The sequence below is a fragment of the Rhea pennata genome, chromosome 22 (assembly GCF_028389875.1).
Source record: "Rhea pennata isolate bPtePen1 chromosome 22, bPtePen1.pri, whole genome shotgun sequence".
In the NCBI taxonomy this organism is placed as follows: domain Eukaryota; kingdom Metazoa; phylum Chordata; class Aves; order Rheiformes; family Rheidae; genus Rhea; species Rhea pennata.
Window position 1 is genome coordinate 6,829,660 of NC_084684.1, and position 18,844 is coordinate 6,848,503.

The 18,844-nt window shown below is 36.4% G+C and overlaps 1 protein-coding gene across 1 annotated transcript in view; it reads right to left on the bottom strand.

Moving 5' to 3' along the window:
• Nucleotides 1-56: 56 nt before the first annotated feature.
• CFAP74 (cilia and flagella associated protein 74) overlaps nucleotides 57-18,844 on the bottom strand; it is a 45,398-nt gene continuing 26,610 nt past the window's right edge. Inside the window, 18 exon segments of the mRNA XM_062593726.1 lie at nucleotides 57-378; nucleotides 1,598-1,732; nucleotides 2,402-2,529; nucleotides 3,307-3,445; nucleotides 4,504-4,658; nucleotides 5,185-5,314; nucleotides 6,191-6,343; nucleotides 6,605-6,724; nucleotides 7,453-7,508; nucleotides 7,895-8,004; nucleotides 8,409-8,543; nucleotides 8,791-8,939; nucleotides 9,612-9,716; nucleotides 10,161-10,437; nucleotides 11,091-11,224; nucleotides 12,253-12,426; nucleotides 13,037-13,124; nucleotides 16,415-16,543. Coding sequence (XP_062449710.1) covers nucleotides 274-378; nucleotides 1,598-1,732; nucleotides 2,402-2,529; nucleotides 3,307-3,445; nucleotides 4,504-4,658; nucleotides 5,185-5,314; nucleotides 6,191-6,343; nucleotides 6,605-6,724; nucleotides 7,453-7,508; nucleotides 7,895-8,004; nucleotides 8,409-8,543; nucleotides 8,791-8,939; nucleotides 9,612-9,716; nucleotides 10,161-10,437; nucleotides 11,091-11,224; nucleotides 12,253-12,426; nucleotides 13,037-13,124; nucleotides 16,415-16,543 — 2,422 coding nt within the window. The 3' untranslated portion in view covers nucleotides 57-273.

The following is an 18,844-nucleotide window of genomic DNA, read 5'->3' on the forward strand; positions in this document are numbered from 1 at the left end:
ATCATAATTTCACACTTGTGGAAACTGAGGCACATGCCCAATTAAATGGAGAAAGGTTGGTGATAAATCCATTTTATGCTATTTAACTAAGATTATACAAATTTTGTTTACAGTGAAAGTTTCTAAAATTCTTAACTGAGTCTAAAATTGAATGCCTGAATGTCACATACTTGCAACAATCTCACAATCTTCCATTTTCCAATTGAGATCCAATGGTTTACCAGTAATACAAGCCTCCATCATCTTCCTTTCCATTTAACTTCTTTTCCTTGTTTAGCATGAGGCAGATGCAACTTTTGCTATGAAGATAATTCGGTAAGATTCTTTAATAGCACCTTTTAATGTCAGCAGGGTTGTCACAATCAGGGGGCTATCAGCCTACAAAAAAAATAATACACATATGAAGCTATCCTGTTTCTTTTGTATATAGAACAAGTTAGTTGATCCAGTTCTAAACAGTGTATTTTTCATCACAGTTGCAAGATGTACCTATTACAGATAATCTCTCTTCCCACTTTGTTGTCTTTCATATCTTCACAGAATGCTCATATTGTGATAAGTACAGTCGTAATGACTGAGCATTCTATCTCCAGAGTGATACAGACAGTGTCACCAAGTTACAACCATAACAGCAACTGGGCACGACACTGACACAATATGTTGTAGCAGAGGACAAGAAAGAAATAGAGTCTGCTAGCCATGAGTTAGTGCAAAATATTGTGTAACAACCAGTTCTGGTTACCAAAAGGCACTGAGTCAATCTCAGATGTCATCCCAGGAACACTAGTGCCTTCTGCATATGATGACAGAAACCTTTTAATTTTGGAACAAGCCACTCATTCTGCCATCCCACACACAGCTTAGGACAAAGTGTGGGAAACTGAGTTCTTTCAATCACTGTGAATACTCATGAAGATGAATCAAGAGGGGCAATCCCAGCCCCATACTCAGCTGGAACTCATACCAAGACTGCAATAAAAAACAGCAGAAGCTGCCATAGAAACAGGGTTCATAGAGCAGTTCATAAAGTGAAAAACCAGACCGCACCAGGTCTTAGTGGAGAAAAATACACGAAAATAAAAGGGAGCCTACAGCAAAAAAGTGTGAACACTAACAGAATAATTCATGTATACTTAACTCTGTCAGCAGGATTGCAGGTTTCCTTGCAAACTACTGCATAGAGGGCATTAAGTAGTTCATTTTTCAATGGGATCAAAGCAGTGCCCTTTATTTAAGAGCAGCAGCCGTGTTTTGGTCTTTTGGTACTACATAATACAATTACATGTGAAAGGTTAAGTCCTATAAGATGCAAGTTACTGTGCTCGTTCTTCTCGTCACATAAAAGACTAAGTCTGAAATGAGATAGCAAGTCTCAAACTTATATAGGATTCCTGTTTTTTATTCCCACGTTAGCATTTACCAGCCTATATTCTCTTTAATAACTATGCATGTTCTGTCATCTTAACGTGTCAAAGCAGCCTGCACTGCTGACATTTTGAAGATTGTCTTTTGTGTTGCTCCTTCAAGTCATGAAAATACTGCTGCCAAATATTCACTTCCAGTTTAGAAGCAATATGCCTTGGCAACTGTAACTTACATGAAAATCAGCAGGTGGCACCCAAGAAACACTGATGCATTTTACTTGACCACGATCAACTGTTCCTTTTGAAGATTCAATGGTGAATCCCTTCTGCTGCAGAAGTGGCAGGTTATCAAAATTGAACTCCACGTTCTAATAGAGAAACACACAAACACAACATGTTCTCACCACAGACTGTTCGAGTCCATCATACACAATGACTTTGTTTAAAGGCTGCATTGCCCAGAAGCTATACAACTTTGCCTATTGCTTGCCAATTGGCTTCTGCCCTTTGAAGTTCCAAACATCCATCTTGTTCATGGTGTCTAGTTGTCATGAAATACAAACACTAAAATGAGAGATCATAAGGAATTTTACGATTTTTTAAGACTAACGCATTCTTCACATGAAATTTAATTTTCTAGAAATGCAATCCGTTTTATCATTGAACAAACAATGCCCTTAATTACAAGTAAAATTGAGGTAATTAAAAAAAAAAAAAAACAGAGATCAAATATCAATTAAAGCATTAGATTACAATGATCAGAGCCATAATTTAGTTATGTGTTCAAACTTAAGTATTTAAGAATTAGGGAAAGACTCCAGTAAATTTTTTGCTTGCTTTTAATACTATGTATTAATACTAATATTGCTAATTCCTCTTGTTAACATGTGGAAAGTAATTTTTTTCCTCTTTCCAAACACTGATACTTTTATAATGAAAAGCTTAGCATAAAACCTTCTTTAAAAAAAAAAAAAGTTCCTAATGCTCAATTTTGACAGGAGGAATAGTGTCTGACATAAAACTGCACTTGTCTTCACCTTCTTGGATGCAAACTGAGCTGTCCGTATAGCTCCAACTTTCAGTTCTGTCATTGCTGGCACCACAGAACTCTCTCCCTCTATGTACTCCAGGACCAGGAGAATGGACTTTACTGGTTCTTGAAGCTCTAAACAGATATGAATCAAGTAAACTTTAGAAAGGTCAACACTGAAGGAGTATCAGTTTGGAATGGCATAAGTTACATCAAGATGGTTTAAAGCAAAGGTGATGTTGTGGTAAATACATTAGCTGGCGTAGATAAAAATATCCTCCTTTGGTTTAACTTATAAGGCTAGTGAAGAATTAAGCAAAGGAGGGTTTTTATAATTTGCAATTGCAAACTATTGATTGCTTTTAGGTTTCAAGCTTGTTTTCCAGCCTTGTGGCACATACATTCTGAGTGCTGTGTTTTTAATTGTGTATTATGTGTACTTGTACTCTTTTATATCTCAGTAACCAGGTGTTGTTTATATACTGTCTCTGAACATAGATGCTGTCCATAAAAAATAATGAGGATGGATGCCAAGCTCTGAAAATGTGTCTATTTCTGAAATCATAACAGTATAATCAGGAGAGTCATGACATTTAATGCAAGTCAAAAGTAGCAGAAAGCAAATAAAGTGCAATTGTAGTATTATTGGATTATAGTAGCCTTTTGCAAGGTAAGTGACAAAGAGATGATCTGCATTAAGATAAGACTGTATTAAAATTTAGAGAAAATCTTTCCTTAAGGGGAAAGTTTTCTGCATTTTTTAATGTTGTGATTACAGGCTATACTTATTCATTCTGATTCTGAAAAACATAAGTAATCTCAGTTTACTTTTTCTTGAAGTAAAGGATGAGGAATAAGCCTATGTCTTATCATTCATTATTTTTCAGTAAAATGCATCTGGCAGCACATTACCTTCTTTTGCTGCTTCCTGTGATGACATAGATAATGTTACAGCCAAAGACTCTATGGGCACATCTAGTGGAATTCCTCCTTCCACAAACATTGGATGATATCTTGCTGCACCCTTTAAGTGGATCACATGGGCTACTTCCTATATAAGGCAAGAATGCTGTAAATGTAGGTTACAGCTCAACTACTGATATAACTGGAATCCTGACACAATGGCACTAGCTGCACAAAAATGCAAAACACTGCACTGTAATGTAAGAATCCTGCTTCTTCCTCTTGCTTTGTGCTGTCAGGCACTTTTGCTTTAAGCAACTTTCATTCTTGGGCAATATACCATAGGAGGGTACTGGACAATTTACATTAGAGCCACTAAAACACACAAGACTTATCTGCTGCCAAACTTGGCTAAAATTTGTGAAAGAGGATCAGCCTGCATGCATCTTCATCTTATTTTGATTTTCACTCTTGTTTGCAATTCCAAAAATAATTTGGAGATAGAAACTTCCAAGGACGGAAAAAAAAAAACAAAAAAACAACAACAAAAAAACCCCCACCTTATTTGCTCACTACTAGTTTCTACTGTTTTTGTAGTACCTGCTGATGGTCGTTAGTTAGCGCTCTTCATTAACTTTTGCTCAACCACTTTGGGAACACAGTGGTAAGCCACCTGTGATGCTACCAGCCAGTATATCCTGAGTTTGGCTCTGCCTAAGCTCAGTTGCTGCTCTACAGATGAAAACCTCTTCCATCATGCAGAGTGACAGCAGAGCAGCTTCCTGGTATTCAGCGCACCTGCCATTTTTCACTGTGCAGGTGTAGCTCCCCTTTCACAGTGCCATTAAATGCTATTTGGAGAGACCCCACATGGAGCTGTGCTCAATAGTGTGGCAGCAACATAGCTCCTATCATCTCTCAGTTGCATAGTGGGGACAGCAGAGTAGAAGATGGGACTGAATCCCAAGTCGTTATATTACAAATTAATAAGTTGATAAATTAATAACTGAATATTTAAAACTTGAAGAAAGCCAGTGGCCTCAAACCTGCCATCTCCTACCTGTATCAATGAATTTTAAAAAGGCAATACTTTTGCCTACAAAACTTGTCCACTAGATCTAGTTATCTGAAATTCCTACTAGGATCCATTAGTATAGTCATATATCAGACTTTGATTTCACTGTCCAGATATCTGGATTGTCTCACCTTGCCAAAGAGCACAACCTTCAGACGGTCAGAATAGTATAGACTTTCATGATCAGGACTGAAAGTGACAGTAAAATCCTGGCTCTTCCCAGCAACAATTTCTCCTTCTATTGGAAAAATGCTGAACACACTTAAGCCATTATAGTTCTGTGTTCCTGGTGAACAGAAACAATGATAAGAAAGGAGGACAGCTGTGTTTTACTTCATATATGTTAAACTAATTTTATTTTTATTGGAATGGCAAATCAATAAAACTCATACCTTGTTTTACTGCAAAACAAGGTATTAGAATTACCAGACAAACCCATTTATCAATTTAGTGCATTCATCTCTTGAGGAACTGAAAAAGCATCACCAAACCTTTCCTTCATTTTACAAATGACTTTTCTAAAGATGGACATTCCCAAATATACTCTTTACTATGCAAATGCTGTGTGGGTTATTTAGATTCAAATACTAGTAATTCCTTACTTGAGGTTATCTTCTCAGGCTGCATAAAATTGCAGCTACCCATATTGACAGAATTAGTACAACTCCTATGGGGAAACAAAATTATGTCTTTAGTTACAGCCATGTGATGACCCAGGTTTTGGTAGCTGAATAGATTTAAAGAAAAAGTATTGCTGCTAATATGTACATTATGAGTCTTAAAGCAACACACACACACACACACAAATTTACCAACAAAATCTGTTCTTTGCAAAGAGGATGTCATGAAGGAAGGAAGTTTCTGCTGGTCTTTATCCCTTGTTGAAGAAAGTGAATCCAGTTGTATGGAGTATCTCAAGTTCAGTATGGATGTATTCTGTATCTGATGATATTAATTTATAGAAAAACATTTTCATTAGGAAAAATGGTTCTCAGGCCTATAGGAGCCATATTTTGTAGACTAGCTGAACTTATTTTTCTGCATTACTGCACTATTTTGTACCCAGAAGCTATGCCAAGCATGTATGGGTTATTGCCACCCATGTGTCATGCCCATCCCTCTCCCCTCCCCAAAACAATAGGGACGAGCTTCCTCAGAGTCTTGCAGCAGGCAATGCATTTTGGTCATTGGCATGGTTGGACAAAATTAAATATCTGAGAGGAAAAAAAATATGCCTAGATCTTGGCCTGTTTTGGGGACTGTGTGAATTCACAGTATAAGAATGAATGAATCAGTTAAACTGTTCTTCAGACTGTACCATGATAGACCCTCATGTGCTCTTTGTAGGACCAGTTTGCATTTCACCTATTTCACTCTTGTCCTTCAGGGAGACACTGAAAACAGCTTCAACTGGGACAGCAGTAACAGAGAGAATAAAGAAAGAACACAAATATTTCTAACATTAGTGCTGCTGAAGCCCTTTCTGGCTTTGCATCCCTCTACCTACTGGCTAGAGCTAAGAAAAAGATCACACAGATGCATTTCTTTTTCTTTTATAGAGGTACTGCATCTCTATTGTACAGGGAGAATACTGCAGGCAATGTAGAACCAGCCAAAGAAATCCACCTTACACAGCTTTGTTACCTGTCTCAGTCTCAAATCACTCTGCCAGATGCACTTTTAAAGTTACATTCTTTTGTCTAAAGCTACTCAGCCTTATATGCTGCCAGGGTGGAAACTACAGAAGCCATCTTCCTGCTTCCAGAAATGGCTGGTAGGCTTTCCAGTTCAGCACAGAGTTCACAGATCAGGATTTACCTTGAATGTGGAAGTCACTTTCTCTTTGGCTATGACGTATCCCATATTGAGTACTTCTTCCACAGAGCAGACAGTTGATGGCATCACCCCATGACCAATGATGCTTAGGGTTAGATTAGTTTTTACAGTCCAGATGTCCAATGTTTCAAAAAACTGCCAAAAAGGATGTCTCCATTAGTCAGTCCATTTGCTGAAGGAACACACAGACTAGAATGGACCATTACTACAGAACTCCCGGATTCAGTACATGGACAAAGAGCCAAATGTTCAGAGGGGCTATGTACAGGCAGCAAAGTTTTGCTTATTATTAGGCGGACACATCTGAGTTGGTAGTGTGCGTGTGCACACACACGTGTGTATTACACAGCCCCTTCTTCGTTCTTTTCCGCTTACCATTGTATTTCTTTTACTTACCCATTTATTCTCATTTGGACAAAAAGAGATGATAAGAGTTTTATTTTCCCCTGGCTGAAGCATTCCAACTGGTCTGACCAACAAGAAGGGACCATTGGGATTCAGAATTGAAAATCCTAGCTAAAACAGTGCAACTCAAGGAAAAATAAGTTTATAAATGTAATCGGAGGAAAGATATAAGAATAGATTGTAGGTATTGTTCAGATCATACATAGGTGTTACCCAATCATCTACAAGCTTTTCCAGAGATCAGAAACTAACTCGGAGAAAAATAAATAAATAAATAAATAACCTAAATCTTTTGCACACAATTCAAGTAGCCAAAGATTCTTTTCCAGTTAATAGGATCTCCATGGAACTCCATTTCCAGCTTTTGCCTGGAATGGATCATTTACACCTTAATATCTGAGATAATGGTATCTTCTCATACTATCCCACACAACTTAAACCAGGCCAAAGTGAAAGCAAATGTAGTTGCTTCTTCTTATGAGATATTCAGAAATTCAGAGAAGTACTGTGCAAAAATTGAGTTGTTGATCCTGTTTCACATGTATGCCATATTGAAGCTGGCTTTGTTTTCAGTAGCTTTTACTGTTTAGAATGTGCTAAGTGCTACTCAAGTTTGGTTCTTTGCAGAGTATTTCTAGTCAATAGAGTGGAACAGAATGAGCTTTCCAGTGGGTCACCTCCTCCTTCACATCACATCCTGTCTTACTCTGACGGATACGTATTAAGTCTAAAATATGCTATCTCCTTCTTGCTCTTACAAATGGCATTCCTATTGGTACAGGATCAAATTAAACGGCAACTGAATAGCAGATTAACTTACATGTTACAAACAAGGATACTTCCAGCTGCTCTGGGGAGATATTTTGTATTGTAATTTGCTTAATTCTTCTATGGCCTAACAGGAATGAAAACAAGATTTCAGAAACTGTTTATGCTCAATTCCAAGTTACTCCTTTTTACCTCTGCTTCTACCTGTGCTAAATGTTTATTCCATTTATATGACTAATACATAGTCAAAAGCTCACCAAAACATTTGGTCAAATTTAGACAGTCATAATAGAGCTCCTGATTCCATGTTTCAGAATCAAGCAGGCTTTAACATGCCTCAGTTGGCTAGGTAGGCTCCTAATTTTTCATCTGAGTACCTATTATGGGGCTAATTTCTATACTGACTTCTGAAAAAAAAAATCAACTGAACAATGTAAAAGAAAGTAACAAAACTATGCTCAGAAGAAGTTAAAGACAGAGAAAAACCCCCAAACTTGAATTCAAATCTCCTACCTACTGCGACATCACCAAAATTGATTGTGTTTTCCCCATTATCTGAAGTGACCACAACAGATGGTGCTACAGCTGGACAGTGCAGCTCCAGATACAAGGTATTATAAGGGCTAGGGAGATAAGTAAAAAGGTGTTTGCTCTTAGATCACACAAATAAAAACTCGTGTCGGAAAGCTATTCTTATTCTGCTCATATGACAGAGTATCATTAAACTGGTATAACAGAACAAATATATACTTTTTGGTGGCTGCTCCTTTGCATGCCTAAGCAGAAAGATGAACTACATCTGGCTATTAAACTTTTCATATAGTTATTCTCTAAGATGTTTTGATATTAATTTATTAGATTATTTAATTAGTGGGGTGTAAGCATGAGTTTCTACCATAAACAATTAAGATGAGAAAACAAAATTTCCTCCAAATGAATAATCAACATGCCTACCACCTTCCTCTGAAATTTCTGACCTATCATGAGCTAAAAATGTCTTGTTTCAAGCTATTTGCCTGTAGAATACCTGCAGCTTAGATCTTCAGAGCTTCTTTTTCCATCAGTATCTCCACTTGCAACAAAACAGGGTATGATGTATTTTTCAAACCTCCCTCTGAAATTCCTGATCAGGAAAGTCTGAGCTGCCATATAAGCTTCAGAACTAGAAAATCCAAGAGTAGGAATCATCTTAGTAAGATGCAGAGGAAAAAGAAAAAGATCTGCTGAGCTCTTTGTGTTTACTTATTGGGTGGCTTAATAGTATTACTAACAGCATTTGTGATAAGACTAAAGATATTTCTTGACTACACCTTGATTTCTTTTCCACCTGTAGGGTTTAATAGCTCTATTAAACCACCTATAAAGGCTATTTGTTGCCTATATAATAGAGGATGCTTTTACTGACTTACGTAGGTTTTATCTCTTCAGATTTTGGTTGCTCAGAACTATATACAGAAGTCAGGTATTTACTGCCTCTGTCTCTTGCAAGCTGTTTGGAAGACTGCTGTCTGATAGAGGAAATGCTTAATTTCTTTGTCTTCTCGTCTTTCTTCTTTGTCTGTAAATATACACAGACACCCCTCAGAAATTATACAATGTGAAATTTATAATCTGAGGTATTTGGATAACCAATTCCTACTAAAATTTTTAACCTAACAGACAATATGATGATGCACTGAACAAAGCAAGATAACAGCAATACGATTAGGGTAACAAACAGTAGACAGTAGTTGTCACACTTTTAATACGGTAAAATTAAATTAAAATGGATTTTTTTTTCCATCTTAAAAAAGTTTCCCACTGCAGCAGATGAGTAAAACACTGTATGCTTCATTATAATTTTATCTATTCCTCATAAGGAAAGACCACCATAGATGCTGATATATATAACTGAACCATAGGATTACATATAAATTCCATATATGCTGTCAATCTGTAAGAAGCAGAATAACATTTTATAGAGTACTTACACCAGTTAGCTGCAAATCCCATTTCAAAAAATGCTCTAGAAATGCTTTTGAAAGTATTATGAAATTGAATTATTGTTCAGTAAACAGACTACACATTCAGTGCGATAGTATAGTTATGCTTTGTCCTGTATACACAGGTCAAAGCTCATGAGTCTGCACTTCATTAATATGCAAATTGTTTTAGGATAAAAATACCACCCGGAAAAACAAATCACTGGAATTGACAGACCAACAGCACGTGCTAGTGCTTAGCATCTTACTTGTATTTCTGCCCTTGTCACAGCTGCTCTGCAAAGCCGCATTGCCTCTTCTCTGATAAGCTGATCTGACAATATTGGTCTGAAGGACACTTGAATCAAGCTTTTCTGGGAATGTGAGAGCATAGACAAGAATGATAGGCGGAATTCAGCCCTCATACATGCGTTACACCTACAAAGCTCATTAGGAACATACACTTGACAGCAAACTTGGAAAAACAAAATTGTGTTTATCAAAGTGAATGAGATGAATCTCAGGATATGTCACTTGCAGCTTTTTTACCACTGTTTTTGTTGCTTAAAGGTTCAAGTAAATCATAATGATAACATTGGGAAAGAACATTAAAGGTGACAACTCTTATAAACCATTAGCCAGATTGATGATTAACCCCTTGATTCCAATTTAAAACATTATTTCAAACAATACGAAATATTCCAGCTATACTAGTAACATATTATATGTTTTGCACTTCATTTATGAGCTACAGCATTTGCAGGATCATAGATGATCAAAATATTTCTAAGAAAGTTTGACATTTGAAATGAATTTACCTTCCCAGGCAACACAGTCCCAACAGAAGGTGTAATTGTCACAGGACAGTCTTCCGGTACATGGAATTCAAAGGAAGTGGGTCCAACACAGGCAATTTCCCCATTGCCAATTCTTGGGACAGCATGAGTAAAGCTGTTGACACTTACATGGGAATTTATTACATGGAGTGTTGCTGTAGATACACCATTTAAAGCTGTTGCAGCAAACTGAACTAAGGAATGAGACAATTCAAGAGGTGGGTGGACTCCAACGGCTTTGCATGACAGCTTGAATTGTCTAAAAATAAACACATCATAAATTGTCTCAGCATACAATAGACTCTTAACCAGTTCAGAAACCAGGGATCCAATCCTGTAGTCCCTATACAAGCATAACTTCTCAAGCATGCAATGGAAATTTTGCCTAAAGATGAACAATACTACTATCTATTTTTAACGCACAATTGGCTAGAGATTCCCTGTTTGAATTCTTCCTCTGTGAACTTCTAGAAGTACATCCAATTAAATCAGAGTTTTTGCCATCATTAATTTAGTAGCACTAGCTTAATGAATAAACCATTTTTAGGAAAAAAAGCCTTTCAGTAATTTTGCTGAGAAATTAAGCAGAACATTACAGGTTAACGAGACTTGAGGCAAACTCACAGCTTGGATACTTGACACGCATAAACTCCAAACAGGACAGGAAAAGAGTAAAACGTAAAATTCATCTCAGTAAAGAGACATGGAAACGAAAAATGAAACTACCAGGAACTGAGCAACTCTTGTGAACTAGAGAATTCCTGCCTGTCTCACAGTTCTATCCTACAGATAATGTCACCTTCTAAAAGTACACAGTGCATTTCCTTATTGGACTGGCTTATCTTAACTGTGGAAATTCTCTGTGATTTAGACTTCCACATTACCTACTACTCAACCAGTTTCTTAACATACCTATTAATCTCCGACTTGCAGGTTAGTTCAAAGTTATATTCTTTTGCCTTGTTGGCTTTAAAGATTATGTCCAATGTCAGGCTTTCAAGGGGAAGAAGAATTCCAAGTCCATCATTGGGTTGAATTTCAACAAACTTCAAAATAGCAAGATAAGAAAAATATTATTAAATGTATAAATGTTAGGGAAAGCTCTTTGTTAGAAACTTTTGTCTGAGTAACAGTGATTAGTATCTGGCTGATTTGTAAGATTCTAATTCCAGAATACCTTGACAAGCAGAAATTAATAATTCAGACTTTTGCAGTCTTATCTCCTGACTTCATACCATCTATGGTAATCACCCTTCCCAATGATGTCTGTTTACTCTTCATGTAAAACTGAATGAAATATGATAAAGATCTCAACTGTTCCCCTAAAACTTTGAAAAGCTGATGCTAATTATATGATGTGCAGATACCCTGGGGACAAGTACCAGTTTAATACCTAGAAATGTATATTGTCTTGTGTTTATATGAGCTGAAAGCAATTCAATAATGTCTTTCAATTGCAGTTTAAGATAATCGTGAAGCACATCTTATAAATAAAACTCTGAAAGCTGAAATTCCAGTTTCTGTCAGTTAACTTCTTGGGTTTAGTCCTTAAAGGAACAGAGGAAGGGAGAATGCTTTGATTAAGTGACCTGGCCCTGCTTTGAGAGCAAAGAGAGTTTACACATTTGGACAAAAACTATGCTATATCCATCAGCCTCAAGACCAGAGCAATTTCCCTCACCCTGTTTTATTTAGTAGCATATATACAGCCTATGAATCTGAAGGAAAAATGTATCAAGTATTCTGTTATTAGATCTCCTGGGGGAAAAAATAAGCATTCTAATAGAATAAAATTAGCCTACTGATGTTAGGTAGTGGAGAAGAGTAAAATCTCCTTGGAGATGTGTATTGCTATCATAAGATTCACTGCTTGGAAAATGCTTACACTACTATAAGATGGAATTTACACAAATCAGTAACAGAATTAATCTGCATGTCTTCTCAGTGCTGCTAGTAGGAGTATTTCCACAAGTTTGCCAGAACCATCTCAAGATTTATTTACACTCACATTGAAAGGCAATTTCACAATTACATACATTTTAATAGAAGAGGTGTAGGAAGAATAACTGCATACCTCTGGAAGTCCCACAAATCCAAACTCTTGTGGCAAAATGGATTTGTTTGTTAGTGTGACATTTGTCTGCACAGCTTCATAGATTGTGCAGTATCCAAAATGTATTTCTGCTGGACTAATTTCCATATCAGAAGTAGTAACAATTGCATGGACAGTAAAATTAACAGGTTTAGTCTGAAACAAATGCAAGAGTGCTGGTAAAAACTGTATATCTACTATTGTAAGCACAAAATTTAACTGAAATGACATTCAAAAATATAACTACAAAGAAGATATTTCTACCCTATTCCCTGACAGCAACGTAGCATATCTATTTTGAACTTCAGTCTCACTGATCTTTAAATATAAACAGTAAGAAATGTCTCTTCTGTAAACAAAATTGCCAAAAGAATCTGTATTTATCATCTTAAATTCCATATGCTAGAATAGAAACAAACCTGCATCTCCAGAAAGCATAAGCCATAAGAGTATGCTACTTGTACAATACAATACAGATCAGAATAAAAGGCTGTGCTGTGGTATTTTAAAATTCATTGGTATAAAAGAAATCTCTAGGGAATAAGTCACAAATAAGTAGAAAGGATTTCATTTTCTAAGTTTTACATTTTAAAGGAACTATCCATTCGGTATTACCACCTTGAGCACCTTTTACTATTGTCATAGGACTTCAACTAGTAAACTAATTTTAGGATTTAATACGGACTAGGATTTAACATCATTAAGATTATATTCAACTAAAACATCTACTGTCAGTCTGGTAACCAGTATAATAAAAATCACTAACCTTATCTGCAATCAGTATTGTCATTGGAACTTCCAGAACTCTTGTCTCCTCATCAAAATAGTTCCCTGCATCTTCAGGAAGGGAGTGCCTAAAATTGAAAAACATACTCAGTTTCATAAAAGTACCTTGACTATTCTCTAGCAAAGGGGAATAATAAAGTTTTGATGGATGTATTCCTGAAGCAAGCAAACAAACAAAATGATTCTATTAAATAAGATCCAAAAGTTTTATTCTTCAAGTCTTGTAATTTAGCACAATATTTGTGCTCAAATAAGAGTATTCACTTACTTGTGGTTAAGCACCAAATCCAATGCTTCACTGAAATGAAGTCTAATTAAAATCTTGTATGTCCTACATAGCAAGTATTAGGCAAAATGCTAAACAAAAAGAGCAATCAAAAAAAAAAAAAAAAATCAATGACCTATGAAGATCTGCCTTCTATCCAAGAAAGTGCAGTTATATCAGAAATATTGTGGACTTGTCATGGATTTCCTGGAGAATAGCATACCTCCAGACAATCTGCTCTGAGCAGCTACGCACTGATTACAAGGATATCTAGCAATGTAGTTAGAATAATTGACCTCGTATATTAATGCTAGATTTTTTAAGACAGGTTTGTGGACACACAGGAGTTTAAGAAAGTTATTTCCCGGGGGTTGCACTCATTTGTGTTCTTACCAAAGATTCCATCCAATGTCATCCAAACATTCCTTAAAATTCTGAAAAAAATAAAGCTTCCTCTATAATCAGAATGTAAGCCTTCTGCATTTTCGCTGCAACCACTGCTAATAACCAAACCCACCTCTGCAACCTTTCGACACTGATGACAATTAATTGCCAGCCTATTTGAGACATTACCAATTGGATCACAAGATACCAGAAAGACATAAAGGCAAGCTGCCTAAGGGAAACAAACTTGGAGACCAACAGCATCTGATTACATACCAGATTAGTCATTTATAGGGAATACGTGGGTTTTCTGTTGCTGAAACATCTTTCTATCCTAAGCTCAGTTTCAGTGCTTCAAGCCAAGACAATACAAAAGCTCTAGCTTTTTTAGCTCCACTGGTCTATTTATAGTGCCTTACAACATCAGAGTGAATTGTTTCCTGTTCTTAGGTCTCCACAGTGATACTGTTCTTGCTACCAATTTTGTAATTACATGTAATTTTGTAGTGTATTTTTAAAGAACAGTTAATGAATAAATTATACTCACTCATAATCACCATGGTGATCTGTAATCTTACTGGCTTTTGTTTCACAAATCTGAAATGTGACTTTAGAAGATCTGTGATCTTCAAATGGATTGCAAACTTGCTTAAAGATAGGAACTGAGTTAAACATAAGGTAGGAATGAAGTGTCGGTTTTCACTTTATGACAGGACATTAAAAAAAACAGAAGTCATTTGCTTGTTGCAGAATAATCCAGAGAAAAAAAATAACTATAACTACACACACACAGCCACAGGCTCTAAGTTAGCTGTTATGCTTTGGGAAAAAGATAGTGAAATCCTTGCTATAGTTCTCTGGAAGTGTCATTAACATGACAATTAACATGACAAGCATACGAGACAAATCTGATTTAGGCTGCCAGCATCTGCAAGACTAGTTCCAAATGCAGAAAAACTAAAAGACACAATATTTGGTAATTCTGAAAGTCAGGGGAAAAAAAAAAAAAGAGAGAGAGAGAGAGAGAGAAAAGAGAACTTGCTTTCAAATATGCAGAAATTATGTCTTTGCTGGAAGCAGCCATATAGTTAAGAGCATAGTATCATCTGACCAAGCATTTTAATGTGCGTAAAATACTTGGGAGAGCTTTCCAAGCTATCAGTCAATCTTTTCACTTAACCTTGCTCAGTAAGCATTTCTTTTTATTTTGTTTTGTTTTAAATGCAGGTATTCTTTCTCCTGAGAAGAATGACCTTGTAGTACTAAGTCAATTTCCAGAAATGCACCACTAACTCAGTATATTACATCAAGCTTGTACCAAGCTCATCTTTCTCTCTGTTGCTCTCCCTCATACACACACACTGCCTTTCTAAAATTGATTTATATGCTAAAACAGCTAGATGCTTAGTTTTGTGTGTCAGAAATGTCTTAATGTCATCAAATCTCCTTTCTGAAGCATTCTCATTTTTTAAAGACAGACTAGTGTTCTAAATCTAAGCTATGCCTCTCTCCACTCAATAAGTGCTAGTGTTTTACATCATTGAACTTTAGAAACTGAAAAATACCATAGTAACAGTTGCTGTTGTTGAAATCTGATAGGATCTGAAATGTTGGAAAATTTGTAAATATTTGTAAATACTTGTACTTTCTTCAAACACTAACCTGGTGATAACTTTGATATTGGTGCTTAGACTCATTTTAGCATGTAAAGGTCTGATTTCCAGAGATGTTGAGCACATCAGAGAAAATCCAAACATACTTATATGGAAGGAGCTAGATAACCTCTATTAAAAAAAAAAAAAAAAAAAAAGCAGCAGGCATGTACCAAAAATTACTACACCTAATACTTTGCTTTTGTCCTTACAAAAATCAGGTTTAAATTTGAAATAACTGAAGCCACTGAAATATTTGGCTATATATCAGTATTGAGATCTAATCATTCAGTTCATATTTCAAAGGAAAAGTCCCACTAAATTCTTTAAAATAACAATGATAAGGTTAAGACAATAGTCAATAGGAATCTCGCATTTAAATTAAAAAAGAATTGGACTTGTTAATTTTTATAGTTGAGTTATGTTTGCATATGTAGATGCATTATGAAGTGAAATAGAGAAACTTGCTAGAATAGGGCTTTTAGCATCTTAGAAGATATTGTTATGTAAAATGACACATGAAATATAAAATCAATACATTCATATTTTAGAGAAAAAGTTACATGGGTAGCAGGGATATAAACAGGAAGTCCAACTGTTCGTAACTTACTTAGCAAGCACAGGAGTACTTGTCCAAAAGTGGTATCATCAGTGATCTGCGAAATAGCCACCTGCCTAACTAACCTCTCTTCTGTGTAAGAATAGGTTCCCCACAGAAACGGAAGCAATATACCAGAATTGCAACTGTTAAGATTTTTACACTGCTGCTCTCACCACAGGAAAAGCATTTCCTCACAGGAATATGATCCAAGTTAATTTCCTCCTTGAGCATCTGGCATCTTTTACAAGGGAGACAGAAGGAAGACTGGGACTACTCTGATATCAGCAGGGTGGAGTCCAGCCTACTCCAATCAGTAGGTGTGAAGGGGAGGAAAAAACAAACAAACAAACAAACAAACAAAAAAAACCCAATAACCTTTGACTTGCTCAGATTTTATGCTGATAGCTTCTTACAGATCATCTTAAATACCAGAAATGATTAATATTGTTAGGTTACCTGGGCAGAAACTTCAGCTGCACATTGAAGGATGACTGAGCTTGAATGTAACCTGTTTTTGGAAGAAGCTCCATATGCCTACTCAATTCTTTGCATACTTCAAACTTCAATCGCAGCGCAGCTTTTGCTCTGCAAACAGATCAGATATGCTTAGGTGGCTTAGGGGCTGTGCATGTTGCCAGATTAGCAACTACATTTGCTCTGGGAGTTTTTTTCCCTTCCCCCTCTTGCATTTCTCCTCTACATTAGGATTGCAACTATTCTAAGCCTCCTTTGAAAATGAAGGGCATGTAAAACTTATGGCAAAATCACACAGTTGTATTCTCTTTTAAGCTAAGTATAGAAAACAAGATTTTGGAAGTACTGTGAGCAAACCCAGCTGTATTTCAAGCAATGTATACAGCTGATGGGAACATAATTATCAAAGTGCATAGTGATAAATCAGGTCAGGAGAAAGTCAAAACCAAATTATTGTGAAATACCAGTTAATTATTTGTTCCTACCATATATTCCCTCTATTGGAATCAACAGAAATGATTCATGCAATGTTTTTAAGATACCTAGTTGGTCCTAGCTGCAGCACAGAACCTACTCAAGATGGAAAAGGAGCAGTCCTCTTGTACTACTGGGTCTACATTTTGTAGTGATCGGTAGTAGGTGGGATATAGCAAATAATAACCTGTTACCCTTTCTGAGAACTGGAAAAATGAACACCAGCCACCTCTAAGTGGAGCCAAAGATATCTAGATGCTGCTTAGTCTGCTAACAAGCACTAAATGTTCCCGTATGGAGCCAGAAGAATCAAAATAATGAACCTGGAAGGCCACAGTATGCCTAAATAGAACATCAAAATGTAGCCATTTGTGAATTCTGCTCATCCACATTCTTATCATAATGAACTCAAAATCTTCAACAACAGACAATTAAGTCTGTATAGGTAAGGAAAAAAAAATCCATTTCAGCTGTGCTAGGGGGATTTTCTTATGCCAGCAAATGTAGTGAGAGCCGCTTTTTCCTTCTCAAAATTGTGCTGACCTCTTTTTAAAAGATCCATAAATCTCTTGTAACTTCTCTTCCACAACAGAGATTTTACAAGTCTAGGAACAATAGTAGAGCTGAACTGATGCTGCCAGTTCCTCTACTAGACAACTTGTGATCAATTTGCCCAATGAATGGTGTACTGGAAGCTAAGGAAACATCTCACTGTTTACTGAATTCTGGCCATACTATAATATGGTGATAGCCACAAACCACATCCTGCATTTTTTATGCCTATGTGCAAAATTGCCAAGCAATTTACAAATATTTCAGTGTGTCATTTTCCTGCTCTCTGACTGGTTAACAAGCTGTCAGTCCAGATGGTCTGCCCTCAGTCAACAGCTATAGCATAAGGTCCTGGGAGCCTGGAATGATTTCTGACCATTGACAGACTAAGAACTACACACTGCTTCGTTAAATCAGTGCAGATTATAACCTGCCAAAGAAATTACATTTCAAAGTGATCTATTTTGGATAGGATTCTGGTGAGACACTTTCACCCTTTATGTTCCATAGCTATGCTTTGTGATTACCATCTTCTGTGTCACAGAAAGTATTAATTAACAACTTAAAATTCTACAGAGTTTGCTGGGACATTAAGTGCCTGAGATATCTAACTACAGAAAACTTGATCTCCTACTAATAATATAATTATGATGATAAAAATTGCTGCAGCACTAAGCTACAGGAACAGAAGTTTTCTGCTCTGTTGCTGTTGGCAGTTTGTGTGAACTTGTAGTGAACAAAAAGCTATTCTAACAGAACATCTCTCACAGGTGCTGGGCCAGACTTTGCCCTCAAAATCTAGCTGATCATCTCTGAAAATCTGTGGGTTTTTTTTTCTATAACCAGTCAAGGATGGGAGGAGACATTTGTAAGAACAATCTAGAATTCAAAAGCACATTTAAAAAAAATAACTAATTAACATTTAATTTATCTGTATTTTAGAAGTTATGCTAATAAGATTTCAGGACTACTGGATTCAAACCTTAGCTCGCACTAGCTAAAGCATTTCAGGAATTGACAAGAGCCTTTTCAGCTGTGTTACAAGTAACTACAGCTTTGGTCTCCTTAAGTGCATAGTTGCTACGAAGTTTAGAGACTTCAAAATAATAGATCTTTAGCTGATGTACAGTTTGTATGTGGAGCTATTACAAACCAAGACAATAGTTTGTTACAAGTTGACAGCACTTAAGACACTTCATTGCTAGCTTAATAATCGTCCTTGGCTCTGGTTATGCACTAGTCTGTGCATAGCTCGAGAACACAGACCTTAGCAAGATGACTTTTACTCAGTCTTTAACCACTGTAGTGAAAGTACAGCTACTTAACAGTCCAACCACTACCTTCCTGAGACATTATTCAGTAGTTTTAACCCACTGTGACAAGTGG